The sequence below is a fragment of the Alternaria burnsii genome (genome assembly GCF_013036055.1).
Source record: "Alternaria burnsii strain CBS107.38 chromosome Unknown 752, whole genome shotgun sequence".
Taxonomy (NCBI): Eukaryota; Fungi; Ascomycota; class Dothideomycetes; order Pleosporales; family Pleosporaceae; genus Alternaria; species Alternaria burnsii.
The window spans coordinates 275,747-295,399 of NW_024066114.1; the positions used below are offsets into that span (position 1 = coordinate 275,747).

A 19,653-nucleotide genomic window follows, 5' to 3' on the forward strand; every position below is an offset into this window, starting at 1 on the left:
TGAAAGTCAAAACACTTCGGCGAACAGATTCTGCGTATGTGTATCGGTTGTGCGGTACACTTCAGGCTTGGGAGCCTTTTTTGTTTGCGATGTTTTCTCGTTTTAGAGTGTCTTTTCGTCACGCATAATGTGGATTGCGGAAGCTCAGGCTTAGGGATGCTGGGCGGATAAGCCGAGTCATCCGGCCAAGCATCAAGCAATTCCTCAATCATCAAAAACCTTTGGAATATGATGCGATTCAGCTATGTGGATAGTTTTTTTTTGTCAATCCCTTACCCCTTCTACAACACCTCTAAATCCGCATGACTGACGAACCATGTCCCGTTGTTAGTATCGATTGTCAGATTGGTCTGCACAGTCTTTCCCCCTTTCAAGCTTCCACTCTCCACAACACCACCCGCAACTGGTCTCTGTAACCTATTCTCGCCACTCTTGACCGTGAAATTCGCAATCGGAATCTCCCAGCCATTCCTCGTCACGACGGTTGGCATACCGAAGAAGTTCGCTGTGAGTTCTTCATGGGAGAAATGCAACTCGAAGTAACCACGGTAGTAAAGATCCTGCCATTGAAGTTCAGCGTTGGCAGACTGGATGATAGAAGAGTAGTTGTTGGCGGTTGCGAGAGTAATGTTGGCGCCGTAAGGGCATGGAGACGTGACGGCTGAGCCAGCGAATTCGACACCAATGCTACCTGCGCCGGTCGCAGAGCTGTAGTTCTTTTCGTCGAGCCAGACGAGGTCGCTGACCCAGGATGCGTGGCTGTCGCCGGCAAGAAAGATGTTGTTGTTGATGTTGTTGCTGTACAAGTGGTTGAGAGTACGGTTCTTATTTGCTTGGTACCCATCCCATGCATCGTAGTTCAGGGGGTTTTCTTCTCCATACGCAGCGGATTGATTGACGCGCGAGAAGACAATCTGAGAGCCGACCATGCGCCATGTTGCGCCGCGTTCGGCAGACTCGGAAAGACTGCGGTAAAACCAGTTTTCTTGGCGAGAGCCCATTAGGGAACGGCCTGCATCGTTAGAGATGTCGTGCACGTAGTCTGTGTTCCAGTAAAGATCAGTGATGGAACGGTCGTATTGACGGGTGTCAAGCATCATGAGATCGACAAGTTTGCCAATGGAGACTAAACATCGGTGTACGAAGTCAGTGCATGTCTCACATCCAGTTCGTACAGGGACACTTACAAGAACGCCAGATGCGGAGATTGTCGTCCATGTCGACTTGGCGAATTGGCATCCACTCATAGTAGGCTCGAACCGCATTCATCTTGCGCTGGTCAACAGATACACCGCCGTCGCGGAGGAAGGAGTCTTCGGTATTGTTGAGTTCAGACATGCCGTCGCGGTAAGTGTTATCGGCAACCTCGTGATCGTCCCAAACAGGGATCCACGGAAACTGCTCGTGGCTGGCGAGCAGGTCCAGGTCAGTTCGGTATGTAGCGAGCCTCCTTCGATAGTCATAAAGAGTGAAGATCTCGTGGTCTGGCTGAGGGATACGGTCGATCGAGTTGCCCCACCCGTAATCTCCATTCTTGTACTCATAGATGTAGTCACCAAGATGGATAACGTAATCGACAGAATCCTAGTCCTGAACTCAGCTCAACGTATGTAACATCATTGCTATTTTGACTTACCTTGCGGGCAACATTTCCATAAGCGTTGAAGAAACCAAATGGATAGTTTGAGCAACTGTACACCGCAAGACTGACATCGGTGATATCGTCGTCGGCATTTGGTGTAGTCTTCGTGCGTCCAAGAGGACTCTTGTTCTCCGAACCACAGACATTGAACTGGTAGTAGTACGTGCTGTACGCCTTCAAGTTCTTGGCTTCGACCTTGACGGTAAAGTCTACGTCAGAGCTGGTGAAGACCTTCCCGGAGTCGACAACCGTGGAACCGTTCTTGTTATCGTAGACCTTGTACTCAACGCACACTGGCGCTTTGGAGATTTTGACGTACTTCTCATTGTCATGGTCGAATAGAGGTGCGTACCCTGTGACCGTAAGGTTGGATTGCGAGTTATCGCTTTGAGGAGCGACACGGGTCCAGAGGATGACGCTGTTGGGGTATGGGTCACCTGAAGCGACACCGTGGGTAAAGCTCAGGCCAGAGGCGGCATAGCTGCTTGCTGGATCGTTCCTTTTGACCACCTTGTGAATGGAAACACCAAGAGCTGGGTCTGAATGCGGGTGTAGGAAGTCAGTATATGTCCCACACGCACTTCATACAGTGGCATTACTAACGGTGTTCTGAAGGCGAACGGTAGTTGAGGTTCTTCGACCAGCTAGCGCTGGCAATTGATGCCAATGGCAGCAAAGAAAGATACTGAAGCTTCATATTGACAAACGGCTGCTGGGTAGAGCGCCGATCGAACTTGCAAGCCCAAAACTACCGGCTCTCTGGGCCTTTTTGTAGCTTCAAGAATGTTGAGCCATTTTCGAGCTATTCGACTCGAAGTAAGCTATGCCCATGTATTCTCATGTTTTTACTGCGTCATGCCTGCAGGAACTTCTGTTCCTGAGTAGCGGTATCCCAATCATAGCTCGTGGAGCCAGCATGCTGCCATGCTTATAGGGTAGACACGGGACGGTGGGATTCGTGGTAGCGGGGCGAACATCGCAATGTAGGAAAGTTGAGGACGCAACCCAGTAGTCATTCGTCATCAGCAGAATTGCAGCTTTTCTGATTTGCTGTAGCAGCTGGGCTACAGTAGAGATGCAGTACGGCGCCGGTGCACATGCGTGAGTGCTCTGTGCCTATTGGTCAATACGGGCCGCAGTGGATAAGCTTGCCCTGTAGTAAGAAAAGCTTCCCAATATTTCGCGGGTCGACTTGGATAGATTGAGAAGGTGCATTTGTAGATCGAAAACGGTAAATAACAGTATCTACCGAGGTATGATCAAGATAAGTCATGGTTGAGAGCGGAAGCGAAAGTGGCGTCGAAAGGTCGGAGTACGCAGCTCCGCATGTTATCTTACGCGACAGGCCGTCAAACCGCTCCGAAGCAACACTGCGAACAATTCCAGAATACTTCCACCTTGTGCAAACAAGCATTACATGAACAGCTTGTATACCCAAAACCCCACGTACACGATTATCGCAAGTAACGGTCGACACCATATAGGCACTTGATCTCCCGCCTGCCACAGAACCCATGTTTCAATACTTGTCCGCGGAGCACCGGGCGTGAACAGCATGGCATTTTTGGCTCCCTCTGTGCGTCGCTGGGCCGCATGTGCATGCTTGAACATTTCCGTCTCATACTTCTCGACGTACTGGCCAAGAGCATTCACCTGGTCGACTCCCTCATCGGACGGATTTGACGAGCTATATGCTACGATATGCTTGGTGAGAACCATAGCATCGTTGAAAGCCGTGTTAACACCAATACCTGCAAATGGAGTCATGACATGCGCTGCGTCGCCTAAAAGCGTGACGCCTGGCCTGTGCGGCCAGGTGAATCCTACGGGAAGTTGGTAGAGATTCCTCCACACGATTCCCGTTGTCGCTTTTTCGATGGCGTCCAGAAGCTCCGGTCGCCAATCGTGCAATGACTTCCTCAGTACTGTTTTTGCTGATTCGATGTCGCTCTGGGCATCGAAACCGCATGTTTGAGTGAAGTCTTCTGGATGCTGGCCGTAGTAGGACACGTAGATTGACTCATCGGAGAGCTGCTGTATAGCTAGAGTTTTGCCGTCCGAGTATGCGAACACGCTGCCTCTGTTGACAAGTTTGTACACTTCTGGTGCTGTGTGCTCGGCATTAGGTATGAGCATTGTCCAGCCACCTAGACCGGAGTAATGAGGCTTCTCCGACGTCAACAAATTGCGAGTCTTGCTGAATGCGCCGTCACAACCCACGATCAGGTCGAAACCATCCAACACATCTCCGTTCGCAACTATTAACCTTAGCCCCGTGCTGCACTCTTCAACACGCGACAGCTTGTATCCCCAACGGACGGTGTTAGGAGGTAGGCTCTCCATCAGCATTTTCCTCAGATCCGTACGATCAATCTCCGGTGCATCACCTGAACCTCCTTTTACATCTTCCGTCTTCCGGCCACCTCTTCTCAACCACGTTGTAAGATGTTTATCGGTGACCAGCAAACTCTCGCCATCGTAGCGGGCGTACTTCTGGAACTCGTCCCACAGGCCTGCCATCCTAATTGCGGCGAGGCCTGTATCGGTGCGCAAGTCCAAGGTACCACCTTGCGAACGGTGATTGATCGAGCTTTCGGCTTCGAAGATGATGGTCTTGCAGTCGCACTGGGTGAGCAGCAGCCGTGCGAGTATGCAGCCGCCGGGACCTGCGCCGATAATCGCTATCTTAGGTGCCATCTCCTTGCCGCCTCGTTATGTGGGTCAGTGTTGTTTCAGTCAGTAAGGCCGATGATCAGGGTCAAGATACATTGTTCATACCCACCTGCTGCTTGGCTTAAGAGCTTGGTCAAGGCTTGTTGAAGCTTCTCCGTCAGGCGTCCAATGATGCAGCTGAAATACGCCTAGGATCGCGCAATACGAACTGTGGTTGCCTAGTGTAACATGGAGCAGGAACGTCGGCCCTTCGGAGCGAGGCGGAAGAGTAAACCACGACTTCAATCGAGCGTTTCACAATCGCGATAGCAGGAGAAGCTGAAGTCCAAGTATGCATTCAAGTAAATATATGCAATATTGAAAGTATGTGCAGAATAAAGGAGGGAATGTATGTACAAAGAAGTAGTCCCTTCACAACTACTTGATTTTCAGTCAAGCTCAGAGATGACGACGCATTTAGCTCTGGCTCAGGCTGTACTCAGTAACAGTGAGCTTCGCCTTGTTACCAGAGAAAGGCTCAGTTCCAGCACCGACGCTAGTCAAGATCTGGCTGGTAGGCAGGCCATGCTTGCTCGTGATTTCTTTAACGAATGTCATCAAGTCGCCATTGAAGTTGTTGACCTGCTTCTCTGCAACGAAGCTGAAGACGTTCATCTGTCCGTTCTTTCCGTTGTACAATTTCCAGGTGTTGCCAGCAAGGTTAACGGTAGCAATAGGGCTTCCCGTAGCGGAAATGGGACCAGCACCACCAAGGGCACCAACCCAAATCATGATCTCGTACTCTGGGGAGCCGTCGACCTTTGAAGAGGTGAAGAGGTCGTAGGAGACGTTTGCGACAAGGTCATCGCCTGCGTAGGTCCACTTCCAGACGGAGGGGAGAGACTTGATGGAAGAGACCGCCTTCTGTGTGATCTTCGTGACGACGTTGGCGTAGGACTTGACGTGTCCAGGACTAGAAGCGGATTTTGTCAGTGTTGGAATTGATAGCAGAGTGAGAAAAGGACATACCCGCCAGTCCAGGACCACGATGTGTGCCACTTGAGAGATCTGCCGCTGAGGCCGTCAACGCCGGTGCATTGAGAACCAGAGGTGGCATCGGCTTGGCCCCAAAGGTTGTTGTAAACGGTGTAGTCACCAGTTACGGTGCTATCCCATTGACCGCAGTAGTCCGCACGCTTCTGGATGGTAGCGGTAGGTACAGCGAGGGCAAGCGATGCCGTGCTGGCGATAAGGAATGCGCTGAACTTCATATTGGAATATGGTAGAAGAAATAGGAAGTAAGGAATGTAGTGGTCGATATGGATGTTAGATTCAAAGTTGGATATTTAGGTAGGCTTCGATCAAGCTTAAGTACAACGCCAAACATACATACGAGCCAAGGAGATAAAAAGAGGAGAACGTGCCCACGGAGCATCTGTAATGGTAGTCTACCTCCGTTGTTTCGAAGGTATGTACATGTCAAGCGACTATTCCGAAAGGAGCCGTTACTCCTCTCCAGGGTGTCCCATGGTCAGACCGCATACTTGTCGATCACCCGAGCAAGGTGTGAGGGCTATTCGGAAGATTGGTGGATTTGACAGCAGACTAGCGATAATATAACCGGCGGAAGAACCCCAGAAACTGATCAGCTATGAGATCTTGGCATATGGCGTTGTTCGTGATGTGCATCGATTCTGCGTTGCGACGGTTATGTTCCGAGGCGATGGATCCCCTGCCCGGCAAGTCAGGGTTCTCCACAAGTCATGCCATGCGCCTGAAACATTTCGCCGATGCTTGATGAAGCCAATATAAACGTCGGTGGGACTAAGGAAATGAGGCCACAATAATTTTCCGGCGCTCATGCATGGGATCTCGACCTGACGTCAGCCGGGCAATCTCTAGTCGGTACGGACGAAAGACTCCTCTACTACGAGCGATCGAAGAAATTCCATGTCGCCATCAATGGCGGTATCGAAAAAGGAGATCATTGTGGGCTGCAAGTGTTAGAATCGAGCGAATAAATGTAACGTGAGCGACTTACAGTGCCCATGTCACCCTTCCGGTCGACTTTCCAGGTATTGCCTGATTGCTGGATTTCCTGTTGTACGTAAAAGGACTCTGGTTCTGATGCTAACCAGAAAGCGGTGAGCTTTCTGGTCACCTTCTTCATTGTCCGTTCCATGTTAGGCATGATCGGTGCGTCCAGCCATGACTGAATATTCTCCCATTTCTTGTCCGGTAAGTCCCATCTACCACCATCAGATGCCTGCATAAGCACATCTACACTGAGTTCTTCGACATGGGGGAAGTGCTGAAGCATCCGACTGATGGCAACCGAGGCAGCGTTAGGCTTCGCTGCCTCACCAGGGTTGACTCGAACATTTCCACGCTTGTCGGTGAAGACGGGTGGGCCACCGTTCCACCAGTCGTAACCGGGCCATAGGGTCAATCTCAGCTTCTTGTTCCTCTCCATGATTGGGAGTAGTGCCAAAAACCGAGGCGAAACCTCGTCGCGTGTCGGAATATAGTAACCATGAGCCCCACGTAGTTGTCTCTGAATCTCCAGCGTGATCCGCGGAGCGTCATCATCGCAGGCACGCTCTGCTTCCTCAGCGAATTCGGTCCCTAATCGTTCAGCTAGGATGTTGCTCAGGGGCCGATTCTCGGGGGTCGAGAGTGCTACAGATATTGTTGGATCGAGACGGCGTTCCAGGCACTCTTCTCGCAGCTGCCGACAAGTGGCCAAGATGTTTGCAGGCGGACGAGAAGGCAGATAGATACGCGTATCGAGGTAAGTGTCAATGGCGCGTTGACGTGATTTGTACAGATTCTGTATATCCTTGGCTGAAGTTGATGTGTAAACGTATTGGGGTAGAATAAGGTAGCCAAGGATCTCGTCGCGCAACTCGCGCGGAAGAGCCAGGAATGGCGAGTGGGTAGTGACAGACATGTTGATTTCAACGGACCGTGATGATGTGTTTGAGATTTTGTTACAACGTTGAGTGTTGGGGCTCTGAGGTACGTATATCTAGCGGTGGCGGATTGTTTATGTTGCAGCCTTGCGGAGCGGACTTCCGCGCTCCGCACATGGTCTGTGAGGCTGTCGAAGGACGCCTGATCTTTCGAGCATTCTCAGGCACGGTTGCTTTGCAGTGGCGTCATAGGGCTGTTCCGCGAATCAAAATCGCGGTGTGCGCTCCAGTCTATGCTCACAGAGATGCACAGTAAAAGTAAGATATGACCTTGATCGTCGCGGAAACTCGATGTCATGCTGGAAATACTACAGGCAGTAGGAATGCTGGAGATGCAAATGCTAGGACGATGTCGGTGTTAGGGGGGCGTTTCCACATGCGGCTGGGGCGCAGATGCGGAGATCTGGGGATGGTTCGCAGAGTGGGATGACATGGTGCAGGGTCTAAGCGGGGCGTGTTTGCTTTGCGGCTCCAGCGCAAACAACCTGGCGGGTTCGAGCTTGTGATTGAGGCATGCCAAACCTCACCGCCTACCACAGACATGCGTGCTGATCTCTGTGCCTTCTCTCTCTAATATCCATTCAAACATCCACGCCGATGCATGACAGCGTCACGTCACATTTTGATGGGTGTAACATTGTGTTGCCGCTGTTCCGCGTGCTCTCCAACGCCCATCTGAACTGATGCGATATCCTGTATCAACCAAGGCTCGACAAAACAGATCGCGACATCATGGCAAACAATGGCAGAGCGCGCAAGGTTCCCGAACAAAGGGATCCGTCGAGAAGACAGTTGCGCTCCACAAACGGAGTGCGTCCTCTGCCTGAAGCAAACGCGTCAAGTCAGGTACGTCAAACTTCACCTGCAGCCGCCGCTATCACACGTCCTCTTGCTCCTGCCTGAATGCTCACATGCAATAGCCTGCATCCATCTTTGCTAGTCCCACGCCCTCTCCACGTCCAGAAGCCGCGACTACCTCATCGAATCCTTTCCAGCCTACCACTCATTCCTTCTTTGCACCCGAAGAGGCGACATCACAGACTGCTACAGCCCAAACACAAGACGGCCAAGATTCAAATCCAGCCGACTCGTACGAACGAGATCTTGCTTTCGCGTTACAGTACGATTGGTTCGGTGAAGACGATTCGGACTCGTTGGGAGAGGAGGATTTTGACCATCCTGCAACTATTCCCCGTCTTCACTCGTCGCACAGTCGCCCTGAAGACCACGACTTCGAAAACGCGCGAACCGCCTCATCAGGCATGCACTTTGTCAGGAGAAGACCTCGAACAGATCTACCTGCGCCCTACCACGTGTATCGCGGCCTTACGGAACTCAATGCTCGGAAACGATCACTCGACATATACGAGGGTGTCGACGAGATGGATGTTACACACTCCTTGCAATGCAAGGGTGCCACTGCCGTCATGCTGTACAACAGTGTCAGCCCAAATCCCAACGCGAACGACATCTGGCCCGAATGCCGCAGCTCAGCAAAACTACCCGCCAAATATTTCTTACTAGACCAGAATAGACAACCTCAGAATAAACAACCTGCATCCGACTTGAAATCAATGCCTCGTTCATCCAAAAAGAATGGTAAGAAAGCAGCAAAGGCAGCAAAGGCTCAGCCAGATAAAGGGTCGCAGGACCTTCTTCCTGATGCCCCAGTTTATCGCCCCGAATGGAAACTGCCTGTGGAATTAGTAGAGTTCATCGCGGAACACCTTGACCGTGACGACATCAAAGCACTGCGGCTTGTAAGCCGCGAGCTGAACCAATATGTCTCGCAGGTCATCTTCCAGACAGTCGTCGTTCCCTTCAACACCGAGATATACGGTATGCTGGGACAAGAAACAAAGCCTGACCTCAAGGGCAAAAAGCGAGCAAGAATAGATAATCCTAGCTATTCGTGGAAGAATGCAAACGGAGACGAAGTGTATAATGGCCACGGCCTTGATGTTTTCCGCGGCTTTGGTGGACACATCAGGAAGTTTGGTATGAGTTTCGAAGTCAGTGAAGACTCACTCTCCATGCCGCCGGTCAAGTCACTCACAGAGAGAAAGACGAGCTTCTGGGGAAGTTACGATTGGCCTTACGAACGATATCGCCGCTTTGCTGCTGTCGCCGGCCTTGAGACTGCCGCTGACGAAACACCACGAATGAAGACAGCATTCTCCGAGCTCACCAAAGTCAAAGAACTAGCATTGTCCCTTGACAGTGGCCTAGGGTGGCTAAACGGCCCAGACAGATCCATTCGGGCACGTGTGTTGCATAGACCTCCCCAAGTGTTTGGCACAACCAAAGCTGTTCCAGATCGCAGAGCGCAAGCTCAGCAGGAACTCTGGAAACACATTGAAGCATGTCATCAGAACGATGCCAGCGAAGTCAAGCTGGCTATGTTGTACAGGATTGACGGACAACCCGCTCTTTCCAAGCTGAAAGAAGCCAACAAGCTAGCAGACGTGCAACCGCAAATGCCCTATCTGGATCCTCAGCTTTTACGCGCAGCAATTCCTTTTGATGCTGCTAACATCCCTGTTCCCCCTAGCTTTGATGACCCATATGTCCTTGACCAGTTTGTGTCAACACCGTCACCTTCAGGCACAGGCATTCTATTTTCGTCGACCAAATTGCCATCAGAAGGGGCGCAGCTTGTGAACCCTGTCATACCTGCCAACCTTACCACAGCACAGAGGGAATGGTTGTTAGAGACTGAATGGGCACAGCGGGCCTTCATGTCCTCGTATTTGCTCTCTGTCATCGACAATCCGATTACATTCCAGCCAGTACACACTTTCAACATTTCAGGACTCTCTGATCGTTATCTGCCAATGCTAAATCGTTCGGACTTCTGGGACGCACTGCCCAATCTTCGTAATGTCACTCTCATGCTAATACCAGGCTGGCGAACAGTAGAGAAGGACGAGGCTGGCTTCGTGGACACGCCAAAGACCAATCCAACCCAAAGCATCGGTGTGCTTTTCGACCTTCTTCATGATCATATTAGTTGTCGGTCGAATATTCGTCATTTGAAAGTCGGTTTCGTCACTGGAGGTGAGCATGCCGAAGGACTTCACGCAAGGAATAAGTTGTTGTTCCCTGCTCCCGTTGTGGATCTGCGAGTTCGTGCACAAGCTTCTTCTTTCCACCCTGCAGCGCTGGTTTCAACCGACGCCGCTTGCTTGGAAGAATGTTTGCTACGACTCCCTCATGTCGAGCAGCTAGTCTTGCACAACTGTTGGATTACACCGTCAGCTTTGTTGCAATTCGTTAAGTTACATGATCGCCATAAGCTGCAGAATTTGGTACTGGATTCCGTATCACTTACGGCTGTGTTGCGCCCACCGAATGTCAACCCAAATAATGTAGCTCATCAGGCAGCAGCACTTCAGAACATAATGCCACCACCTGGAGTGGGCGCATTGTTGGGTGCTGTTGGTGCTCATGGTCCGCAACTGATGCCAAACCAGCCGCAGTTCTTACATGCTTATTTCCAGATGCTCCAGATGCAATTTCAGCATCTACAAACCAACGCAGCTGGCGTCCAACACAACAACAACATTGCTGCTCTACAAAATCAATTGCAGCAGCAAATTGGACAAATCCAAAACAATCAAGGACATCAGCATCACCATCAAGGTCAGGTTCATGGTCAGGCTCAGGCCCCGACACAACCGCAGGTACAACAACAACAACAGCCTGGGACATTTGCTCAGCACTTTGCGAATGTTGCCCAATTGGCTACTCAGATCCATCAATTGCAGACTCAGATTGCTACAGGACAGGCTCAGCCTCCACCTGTTGCCGCGCTAGCGACCGGACACACTGCTGGGAATCCACAGTCGATACTCAAGGCACAGCCCCGTGAAGGCTCTTGGATGGACATTATTGATCAGATTTCACCCGGCACTAATCTCTCTGACTTTGAGTCAGATCATTCCAAAGCCGACAGTGATCGTATCACCTCACTGCGATCGGTCGAGTTCGTTTCTTGTGGCTATGCAAAGCTCACTCACGCGTCGTTTGATCAATCTGACATCGATCCTCGTAATATTGCAGCCATGTTGCGCGATCCAGCATTCAACAAGCGAGCAATCGCTCTGTCTCCCGCTATGCTAAGTAACAAGTGGGCTTACTTGGGAGAGATTGTGCAGGAGATTGAGCCTTCCGAGCTTGCTGCGCTCAATGCGGGTTGGAATTTGAGTACCGGCTGGGATGATACTGAAGCTGCGCAGGCTGTCGAGTTCGATGGTCTTCTCGCTGGTGGTACAGGGCGTTTCACAGGCACCATACGGCAATCGGATAGAGTTGTCGATGAAGCTTCTGCGAGTTAGTGGAATGCGCTTGGATACTCTGATCTTGTTGCATGTATGCTGACAAGTGCTCTAGATCTCTACGCGCTTTACTCACGGTTTCAAAGGATTGAACTGTGATGAAACGTTAGGATGAGTGCTTATGAGCTGTAATACTACGATGCTTGTATAGAGTATGGAGGTCAATATTGGTGGTCTAAGCCATTTTTCTAAAACGTGTACACTGATGGTTGAAGTTCTGTAGTTGTGGGTCACCTGTGTTATGGGAGACGGTCCTAGTCAGACCGAAGATTTCCTAAGGCGAGGAAATCCGACCATGTACAAGATATGAAAGATGTATGTAATAGATAATCGGGAGAATCCAATAATGCAATGCTTCCCACAGGAGTTTCAATCTGGTATGGTGACATCAGCCTACTAGAGGGTGCATGTCTTACGCCCTGGTTTCGTGTTGTGCTTCTACCAGCAGATAATGTAGCGAGTGTCTTGACGGTGTAGTACATATCTAGGGACATTGCAGAATATACTCTCTTTCTCTATTCAGGCCATATCTCTCTCTCTAAAAACAAGAAGTCATGTCTATTCGCATCCCCTATATCTTCAACTCTCAACCAATCATCTCCACTCATCACATACCCTCTACTCACAACCGGCCGGCTCGACCACTGCGGGGAAAGCCGGCTCACCAAGCCGACTCGTACAAGCTGCCTTCCAGTTCTTTGGTGTATACTTATCCACGATAGCTTTGAATGCGTCCAGCGTGCAGAAGGTAGTATCGCCCTCTAAGTGCTTACCAGGAGCTTTGCAGCCAGGAATCTGCATGATCTTGTCATTGTAGCGGAGGCGGACATAGTAGTCGTTTAGCTGATCGCGTTGGGCGGGTGTGAGATCGGTGATGGGTTTACGTGCTATGCCTTCTGGTGCGAGACTAGAGTCGGATGAGAGTTTTGTGCTGCCGAAGAGGGAGGACCACCAGCTTTGACTCTTGGTGGCAGAGTTCTGCTCCGTAGGAGTAGGTGCTTGCTCAATGCCGGCAGATTTTCGCTTTCTAAACATTTCAACGGCGATGTGAGATGTAAATGGGGGCCACTTCTCGCCGTCAAAAGCGCCGAGAGATGTTAGAACACCGGCTAGTGTCGTGTCGTGGCATCCGGACATCTAAATGTGGGTGTACGAGATTAGGACATGTCTCACATGTAGTTGGTACAAGGACACTTACAGCAAAGCGGATGTTGGTTTCGCCGCCTCGTCCCTTGCCTAACTTGCCGTCTACGCCTCCAACTTCTACAATGCCAGAGTTCCCATTGCGTTCGACGCTGCCGACCATTCGCGAGGTGATATCACCCATCAAGCCACCAATGCCGAGCATTCGATACTCGGAGGACTCATTGTAGCCTTGGTACCACTCTTCAACCGCAATCTTGTCAATGATTGAGCGAGCCTTGGGGTCATAGAACTCTTTTGGTAGTTTGGTTTCGGGTCCATGTGCATCTGTGGCATTGAGGGTGTCCATTATACCTGAGAGTCGAGGGTGAGAGTCCACGGCTACCTTTTGCTGCTCAGGCATCCACTTAGAGAGGACCTTGGTGAGGTAACGCATGTCGTCTGTGTCGTTCCAACGCTCAGCAGCGCGTTGCGCGAATGCTCGACTTAGTTGAGCAAAGCGCCTACAGCTAGCATCATTGGGAAAGAGTGTCTCATCAGCTGGGGTTCTTTGAATGATGGTTGGTGGAGGGAAGTCAGCAGTTCGTGCTGATGGTGGATAGAAGCCCCAGAAGGCTTGTTGAACAGACTCCAGGGCACGTGGAATAGGCGTCGCGCGCAGGTAGATCATATCGCTATCTGAAATGAGCTGAGGCATGAACTTTAGTTGGTTGACGTAGAGATGGCGGAGGCGCTCTCCTAGGGCTAGAGTTGTCTCACGGCCCTTATCAGTTAGTTCACCAGGCTGGCATATGGCATCAAACTCGCCCTGAGGGCCAGATGCGATAACAGGGCCATCATCCATGCCAAAGGTTTCGAGGCGGCGTCGGTATTTGAGCTGATCCCATTTCGAAAAGTCCTTGGTATTCAGGATTATACTAGTGAGTTGTCGGGCGGAATTGCAGTATGGCCAGTAGGGTGGCAATCCAGTCTAATGTTGGTGTCAACAACTGCATTGTCAATCTGTGATGCAGACGCCTACATTCTGAAAGCGAGGTGATACAGGACTTCTTTCGCCTAGATGTATACGTTAGTATCCAGGCTTGTGGATGTGTCGGTAAGATGTGGAGGAACCTCACCATGGCGAAGTAGCTAGTGTTCCAGTCAGCGGTAGCACAAGGTGATGCCACATTATTGGTGCTTACGATTTGTACGAGCTGTAGTTCAAGCTCTTTTGGATAAAGCTTATCGAGCTCTTCCTGCGAATAGAACTGCCGCGGTATCAGGGTAGTCATCGCGCGCTCTATCAATGGATCTGGACGTAAGAATTGAGAGAATAGGGTATGCTTAGATTCTCTTCTGCATTAGAGATGATGCACAACGAGGTAGAATCGGAACAGAGACGTTTCTGGAGAAGCCCTCAGTCACGTGCAGCGTGCGGACGTCATGGCGTCTCATTGGCCGGGGGTATTCCGCGTAGCATCGCGACACTTGCTCGCGATCTGTAGCAGCATCCATCCCCGCGTAGGTCAGGCCACGGAGAGCGTTCTACTGAGTGTACCGGACCTCTCCCTCTTCTGGACTGACAAAATTGCGCTGATGAGAGCTTGATCTGTCTTTGCAGGTGTACAGAGGCTTGCGACAAAAAGTTTCTACTGTACGAGCTAATCGTCGTCCCCAGCGTTCATACCTCCAACACTCGCAGGCTTGTTACGGCACTATGCTAGGCGCATACGTATGTCGGCAGTGTCGAACACGTCTATCTCGACGCATCGCCCCCACCCGAAGCCCTCAATGGCAACCTAGAGCCACGATCGTTTCGCTGGCCGGCCACAAACCAAACGACAACGCCGAACCATTGCGACAAGAAGCATCGGCTCCAGCGAAAGAAGAGGAAGAGTCTGCACAAGAGGCGACTCGCAATGGGCCTGATATAAGCCTTCCGAATCCACGAGTCCGCCAGCCACTCTCCCGATACTCCAAACTCATACACGGCGATACAGAGAATACCCCGACATACACTGGTAGCCAAGAGGAACGTGCATCTAGTGAGGCAAGACAGAAGAGGTCGTCACAAGTGGAGCGGGCTCATGCCGATCCTCTGCTCGATGCGCTTTACAAAAAGAATGTCGATGGAGCCTGGCGGTTATTTGAGAGCATTTACACTGCAAAAGACTGCAAGGCTCTGGCCGAGCCGACAGATCGTGATTTGCAGTTGCTGAATGAGGGCAAGATATTTGTGCGCCTCCTCAGAGGCGGCACGCGTGCCTTTTGTGAGGGCAGAACCAACTCGGTCACCCCAACCAAGGTCCTCTTTAAATACCAACAACTTGGCATTGCTCGCCCTGATTATTGGGTGAGGCCAACAATAGCTCACTTGACGCTTGAAATCATACAGGCTGTGAATTCACCGTCTGGGGCGAAACGAGACCTTCATGCACTGCTCCAAGAGCTGTTGTCCGTATGGCGGCTTTTCTTCCAATGCGTGGGACCAAAGCATGGTTCAATGGAATCGATTAGCACCGAATGGAACATACCAAGCACCGAGGCAATCCCGGAAATGCTTGACCAAAAGCAGTTTAATATGCGCTTACAAGGGTACATACCCAACTATGTCGCAAGTCCTGCCTTGGCCTTTTGCGCTGTCTACTTCTACAACATCTCGGACGCGTTAGATCCGGCGACACACAAGCAAGCCGCACCTTTTCTGGCTTTCCTTACACGACTACTCGCCGGCTCGTTTGTAGACTCGATCTTCATATTTACACATAGCCCGGATTTCAAAAGATTGCCGGAAGATGTACAGAACCAGGTCATTCGAGAGATTAATGCTGTTCCCGGGAAAGCCATGGTGGCTATCGGAAAAAGTGGTGAGACTCTTGGAGCAGATAACACCGGTGATGCGTACTCGAACTTAGAAGCATTCTTCATGAAGACGATAGCGCGTGCAGTCGAGACCAAAACTTCGGCGGCTGCACTGGACGGTATTTGGAAAGAAGTTGAGGAACAATATACCACGGAGAACAAGATTGCTGCCATACCTCCGTCCATATACAACGCCTTTCTTTCTGGGTATATGACTGTTTTCCACCCACAACGCTCCGTTGAGATCTGGAACCACATGATTGCCCATAATGTCAAGCCAAACATGCATTCCTGGGTGGCGCTTCTGGAAGGCTGCGCAAAAGCAAAAGACCTCAACGGCTTGAATGCAATGTGGCAGCGCATGTTGAACACTGGTCTTGAGCCTAGTAACTATGCCTGGACGACGCGTATCAATGGCTTGGTGTCTCTGAAGCAGATCAACAAGGCCTTTGTCGCAATGGATGATATGGCCAAGCGCTGGGTTGCAGCAGAGAATGCCATCAACAACGCCCAGGCGCCTGCCAAAGGACAAAAAGGTTCGAAAAAGCCATCGTTGAGCAAGGCAGTCAACACATGCACAAAACCCTCTATCGAAGTTGTCAACGGTGCCCTATCTGCCATCGTACAGTTACGTCCTAGAGACATGAGCCACGAGAAAAAAGTAGAATTCGTTCAGAAACTCCTTACATGGTCGAAGAACTTCCAAATCAAGCCTGACGCCATAACCTACAATTCTCTTATAAAGCTCTACTTAAACGCAGGCGACAGATCCACCGCCTTTAGAATCCTCTCGCAGATGGAAAAGGATGGGCTAGAGGGCGACGCAGCAACACACGCAATGCTTATCAGCGCCGCATTTGACAACCAAACCTTTGACAACCTATCCGAAGCTCAACAAACCTCGCGCATTCTAAAGATGCTTGACGATCTAGAAGCTAGTGGTATCAAAATGAACGACTACATCTACTCTACAGCCATAGATCGTCTGCTGAAGAAATACGCCAATCATGCCGCTGTGCGCGCGGTCCTGGAACACATGGCCAACAGAAAATTGATTCCGAGCGTACATGCTTACACGTCTATCGTAACACACTACTTCCAATCCGAGCCACCTAACATATCTGGCGTTGATGACGTCGTCCTCCGTCTCTTCAGCGCACCCCGTATGCCCAGCGATAGCGTGCTCTTTGACCGGCTCCTCGAGGGGTACGCGAGCTTCGGTGAAGTGGGCAAGATGATGAGTGTACTCGCGCGTATGAGCAAGCGGAAACACTTACCTGGTTGGGGTGCTTTGATAGCTGTTGTCAAGGCGCTAGCAAGAGACGGAGATTTTGATAGGGCGAAGACTATTGTGAGGGATGTTGCTAGGGGGGAGGGTGTGGCAAGGGGCGGTATCCTAGGGGATGGGAAGGGGGAGGCTATGTTCACAAGAGTGGTTCGCGAATTGGGATTTGGCGAGGAGATGATGGGAGATCGCATAGGTGGTGAAGGGAGGGATGGTGTCGCGGGGCTGGAGGGAAGTATGTTGAAGCGGCAGCTTGAGGCTTCGCAGTACGAGATGGGATCCGAGAGTGCGCAATATAAACAGCAGCAGCAGCAACCATCACCAGCCATAAAAGATAGTCGCGACAGTACGACTGAAGGAACGGGGCGAGAACCCGGTAGCGTGGATGAGGAGGATATCCATGGCTTCTTGACCAACGAGTCTGAAGTTGGACATAGGTAGTGGTGAAAAGCTTAGATGCTATGTGCATATCCATGTATTATGAAATACCATCGGTGTTTTGTCTTCCAAGAGTTTTGTTTCTTCTATTTTTCTCTAAGGGTTCTACCACCCAGTGTCAGGTCGCCACCTGAAGAACTTGGACCACTGCTGCTTACCACGATGTTGATTTGCAAGACCGACTTTTGGTGATTCCCAACGTAATAGGTCGGTCTATAGATGAGGAGCTCCTTACTTGGACTAGGTAGGCAGTGCAACCCACAGAGTTTGGCATTCTTTGATAAGATCGCTAGTCTTTTTCACAACTCAGGACACCGATTGAGTTTAGAAATGAGGCTTAACAAAGTCATCCGCGGACGGTAAACGAGTAGCACCTTACGCGAAACCTACTATCTGTTGCCATTGTAGTGTTCACCCAGAGTTCCACTTTGGCATTGTCTTCTCTGAAACAGACATATTGCATTAAGCTCACCAAGACTGAAGATCCGGGGGGCTACATGAGGCTTGCTGTTACTTTGACAGGTAGTGCACCGACCTTTGGTTCTGGGTCCGAGCATGACGAGACGCGTGTCGCGTCAGAATGGCCTGGTCCGTCTCGAAGACTTGAGTTGTTGCCCTCTGCATAGGCCGACTGGTCTTCGGCGTGGAACACCGTGAAACAGACTCTGTTCTGTAGCTCTATGGGTAAGAGTTCAGCCAGATATTGGGTCAGGGTCTGAGAAGGTCTGGCAGCCGGGTCTAGACTAGACCCCTTTCATGGTTTGGGACGGGCCGATAAGCGATTGCAATTTTCTTTGGTTCTTCATGCGTGCTCGAGCCTCTGTCGAGGTCGAGGCTGAAGCTATTGCGGATAGGAGATGGTTTGCCTAATGCTTCGTGCGTGTGCGCGGACCAAGCGGACGGGCGGCATGCGACTCGCTGGGAATGAGAAACAGACTTAGGCGTAGCAAATTAGAATGCTGCGGCTTGCCAACTAGGACAACAGAAGATTAGAAGCACATTGGCTACAAGAAAGGTTCCCTTTGTTGACGCGGCCTCTTGAAATGGCACTTGAAAGACGCAGATGAGGCGCCAAAGATAGCACACTGGGAGATGTCGGCAAACCTCATTTCTCATCGCTGCAGGCTGGATGCTTCAGAAGATCAAAAGGCTATAATGGATTGTATAAGGCCGGCCAAGTGGTTTTCTGCCTTGCATAATCTCTGCCAATGCTGTGTCTGACAAAGACTTGTAGGCATGGCCTTGCGATCAAGACCGGTGTAAGCCCGCGTGTAGTATTACCCTCAACGCCTCAGATGGCACTGCTTGCAGTTGTCTCTTGCAACTGTCTAGGCTGGATAATATTTGCCCATGTGCAGGTGCATGTTGGTGACGCGTCTTTTGTACAGCCTTGCTCGAGCGTAAAATTTCTGCTGCTGAAGAGAGATGCACAGTCTAACTTGGGTTGAAGTTTGCCGATTATCGGTATCGCGTGGACTGACTCTGTACTTGCGATGCGGATCTGATAGGCAGGGTCTGTCTTCATCTTACCATGGGTGGCTAGTTAGACAGGAAGCATGAGCGGATTTTGGCGATTGTGATTGGACGATAGAACCCCCGCGCACGTCGAGAAGTGGCAGCTGTGACGTTGTTGACTCAAGACGAGTGTTTCAAGAATTGAAGATATCGTGGCCAGTGGATTCGGGGAAGCAGGTAGTGTTGAGTTGCTCCATGGGACTGGGACGGAGATTGCCGGAACCCAAGTCCGACTCCGCTTGAGGGAGGGGAGAGTGTAGATCAAAATTTGCGGCCGGATAGAATCTGGCGCTGACAGGCTTGACAGGTGTGGGAGAAAGCTGGCGCACGACAGAGATGGATGTGTCGACGGGACTGGCGCCGGCAGGTTGTCCGAGAGAGATGCTGACGTAGAATGCTAGCAGCAGTTGTACACAATAGGGTAGCCACACTGGCGGAGGGTGATACGGAGGGTGAGCCACAACTGCGCCAGGCAAGTGCATACGAGGCCTCTGGTAAGAAGCTGAAGATTAGAGATGCATCGAGACTCTGCATCGTTTGCACCTGCTTTGCTAGTCGGTATGCAGCCGGAATGGGCGCCCAAGCCACCAAGCCGGTTGTGGCTCGAGGGCTAAACGGCCTGGCAGTTATTCGCGCAGGACAAATGTGAATGGACGGAAAGGAGCCGGGGTTGGCAAGATTGGCTAGAGAAAGTCAAGTATGACAGCACAGCCTCAGTGGTGGTGCAGCATGGCAGGGCATGATTGGCGTGTCGAGGCATCGGAGCGGGCGAGTATGCGCCGACCTTGCATCGAGTGCGTAATGCCTAGCTGCAAGAGATAGTGC

The 19,653-nt window shown here is 51.0% G+C and overlaps 6 protein-coding genes across 6 annotated transcripts; 2 read left to right on the forward strand and 4 right to left on the reverse strand.

The window, feature by feature from the left end:
• Positions 1-281: 281 nt before the first annotated feature.
• Positions 282-4,339, reverse strand: GT037_006181 (uncharacterized protein; the record flags this gene model as incomplete). The annotated part of the gene is made up of 5 exons (XM_038931228.1): positions 282-1,126; positions 1,188-1,584; positions 1,637-2,181; positions 2,246-2,351; positions 3,131-4,339. The coding sequence occupies 5 exons, from the start codon at positions 4,337-4,339 to the stop codon at positions 282-284; spliced, it is 3,102 nt and encodes a 1,033-aa protein (XP_038785725.1).
• A 432-nt stretch (positions 4,340-4,771) lies between these two features.
• Positions 4,772-7,244, reverse strand: GT037_006182 (uncharacterized protein; the record flags this gene model as incomplete). Its single annotated transcript, XM_038931229.1, has 5 exons — positions 4,772-5,267; positions 5,324-5,554; positions 5,804-5,943; positions 6,223-6,288; positions 6,336-7,244. The coding sequence occupies 5 exons, from the start codon at positions 7,242-7,244 to the stop codon at positions 4,772-4,774; spliced, it is 1,842 nt and encodes a 613-aa protein (XP_038785726.1).
• Positions 7,245-7,998: 754 nt separating this feature from the next.
• GT037_006183 (uncharacterized protein) lies at positions 7,999-11,702 on the forward strand (the record flags this gene model as incomplete). The annotated part of the gene is made up of 3 exons (XM_038931230.1): positions 7,999-8,112; positions 8,187-11,598; positions 11,659-11,702. The coding sequence occupies 3 exons, from the start codon at positions 7,999-8,001 to the stop codon at positions 11,700-11,702; spliced, it is 3,570 nt and encodes a 1,189-aa protein (XP_038785727.1).
• Positions 11,703-12,221: 519 nt separating this feature from the next.
• On the reverse strand, positions 12,222-14,020 carry GT037_006184 (phosphoglycerate mutase-like protein; the record flags this gene model as incomplete). The annotated part of the gene is made up of 5 exons (XM_038931231.1): positions 12,222-12,740; positions 12,802-13,716; positions 13,768-13,802; positions 13,865-13,877; positions 13,931-14,020. 5 exons carry the CDS (start codon positions 14,018-14,020, stop codon positions 12,222-12,224), a joined length of 1,572 nt encoding a protein of 523 aa, XP_038785728.1.
• A 425-nt stretch (positions 14,021-14,445) lies between these two features.
• Positions 14,446-17,316, forward strand: GT037_006185 (uncharacterized protein; the record flags this gene model as incomplete). Its single annotated transcript, XM_038931232.1, has 1 exon — positions 14,446-17,316. The coding sequence occupies one exon, from the start codon at positions 14,446-14,448 to the stop codon at positions 17,314-17,316; it is 2,871 nt and encodes a 956-aa protein (XP_038785729.1).
• A 1,646-nt stretch (positions 17,317-18,962) lies between these two features.
• Positions 18,963-19,310, reverse strand: GT037_006186 (uncharacterized protein; the record flags this gene model as incomplete). Its single annotated transcript, XM_038931233.1, has 1 exon — positions 18,963-19,310. One exon carries the CDS (start codon positions 19,308-19,310, stop codon positions 18,963-18,965), a length of 348 nt encoding a protein of 115 aa, XP_038785730.1.
• Between the last annotated feature and the right edge of the window lie 343 nt (positions 19,311-19,653).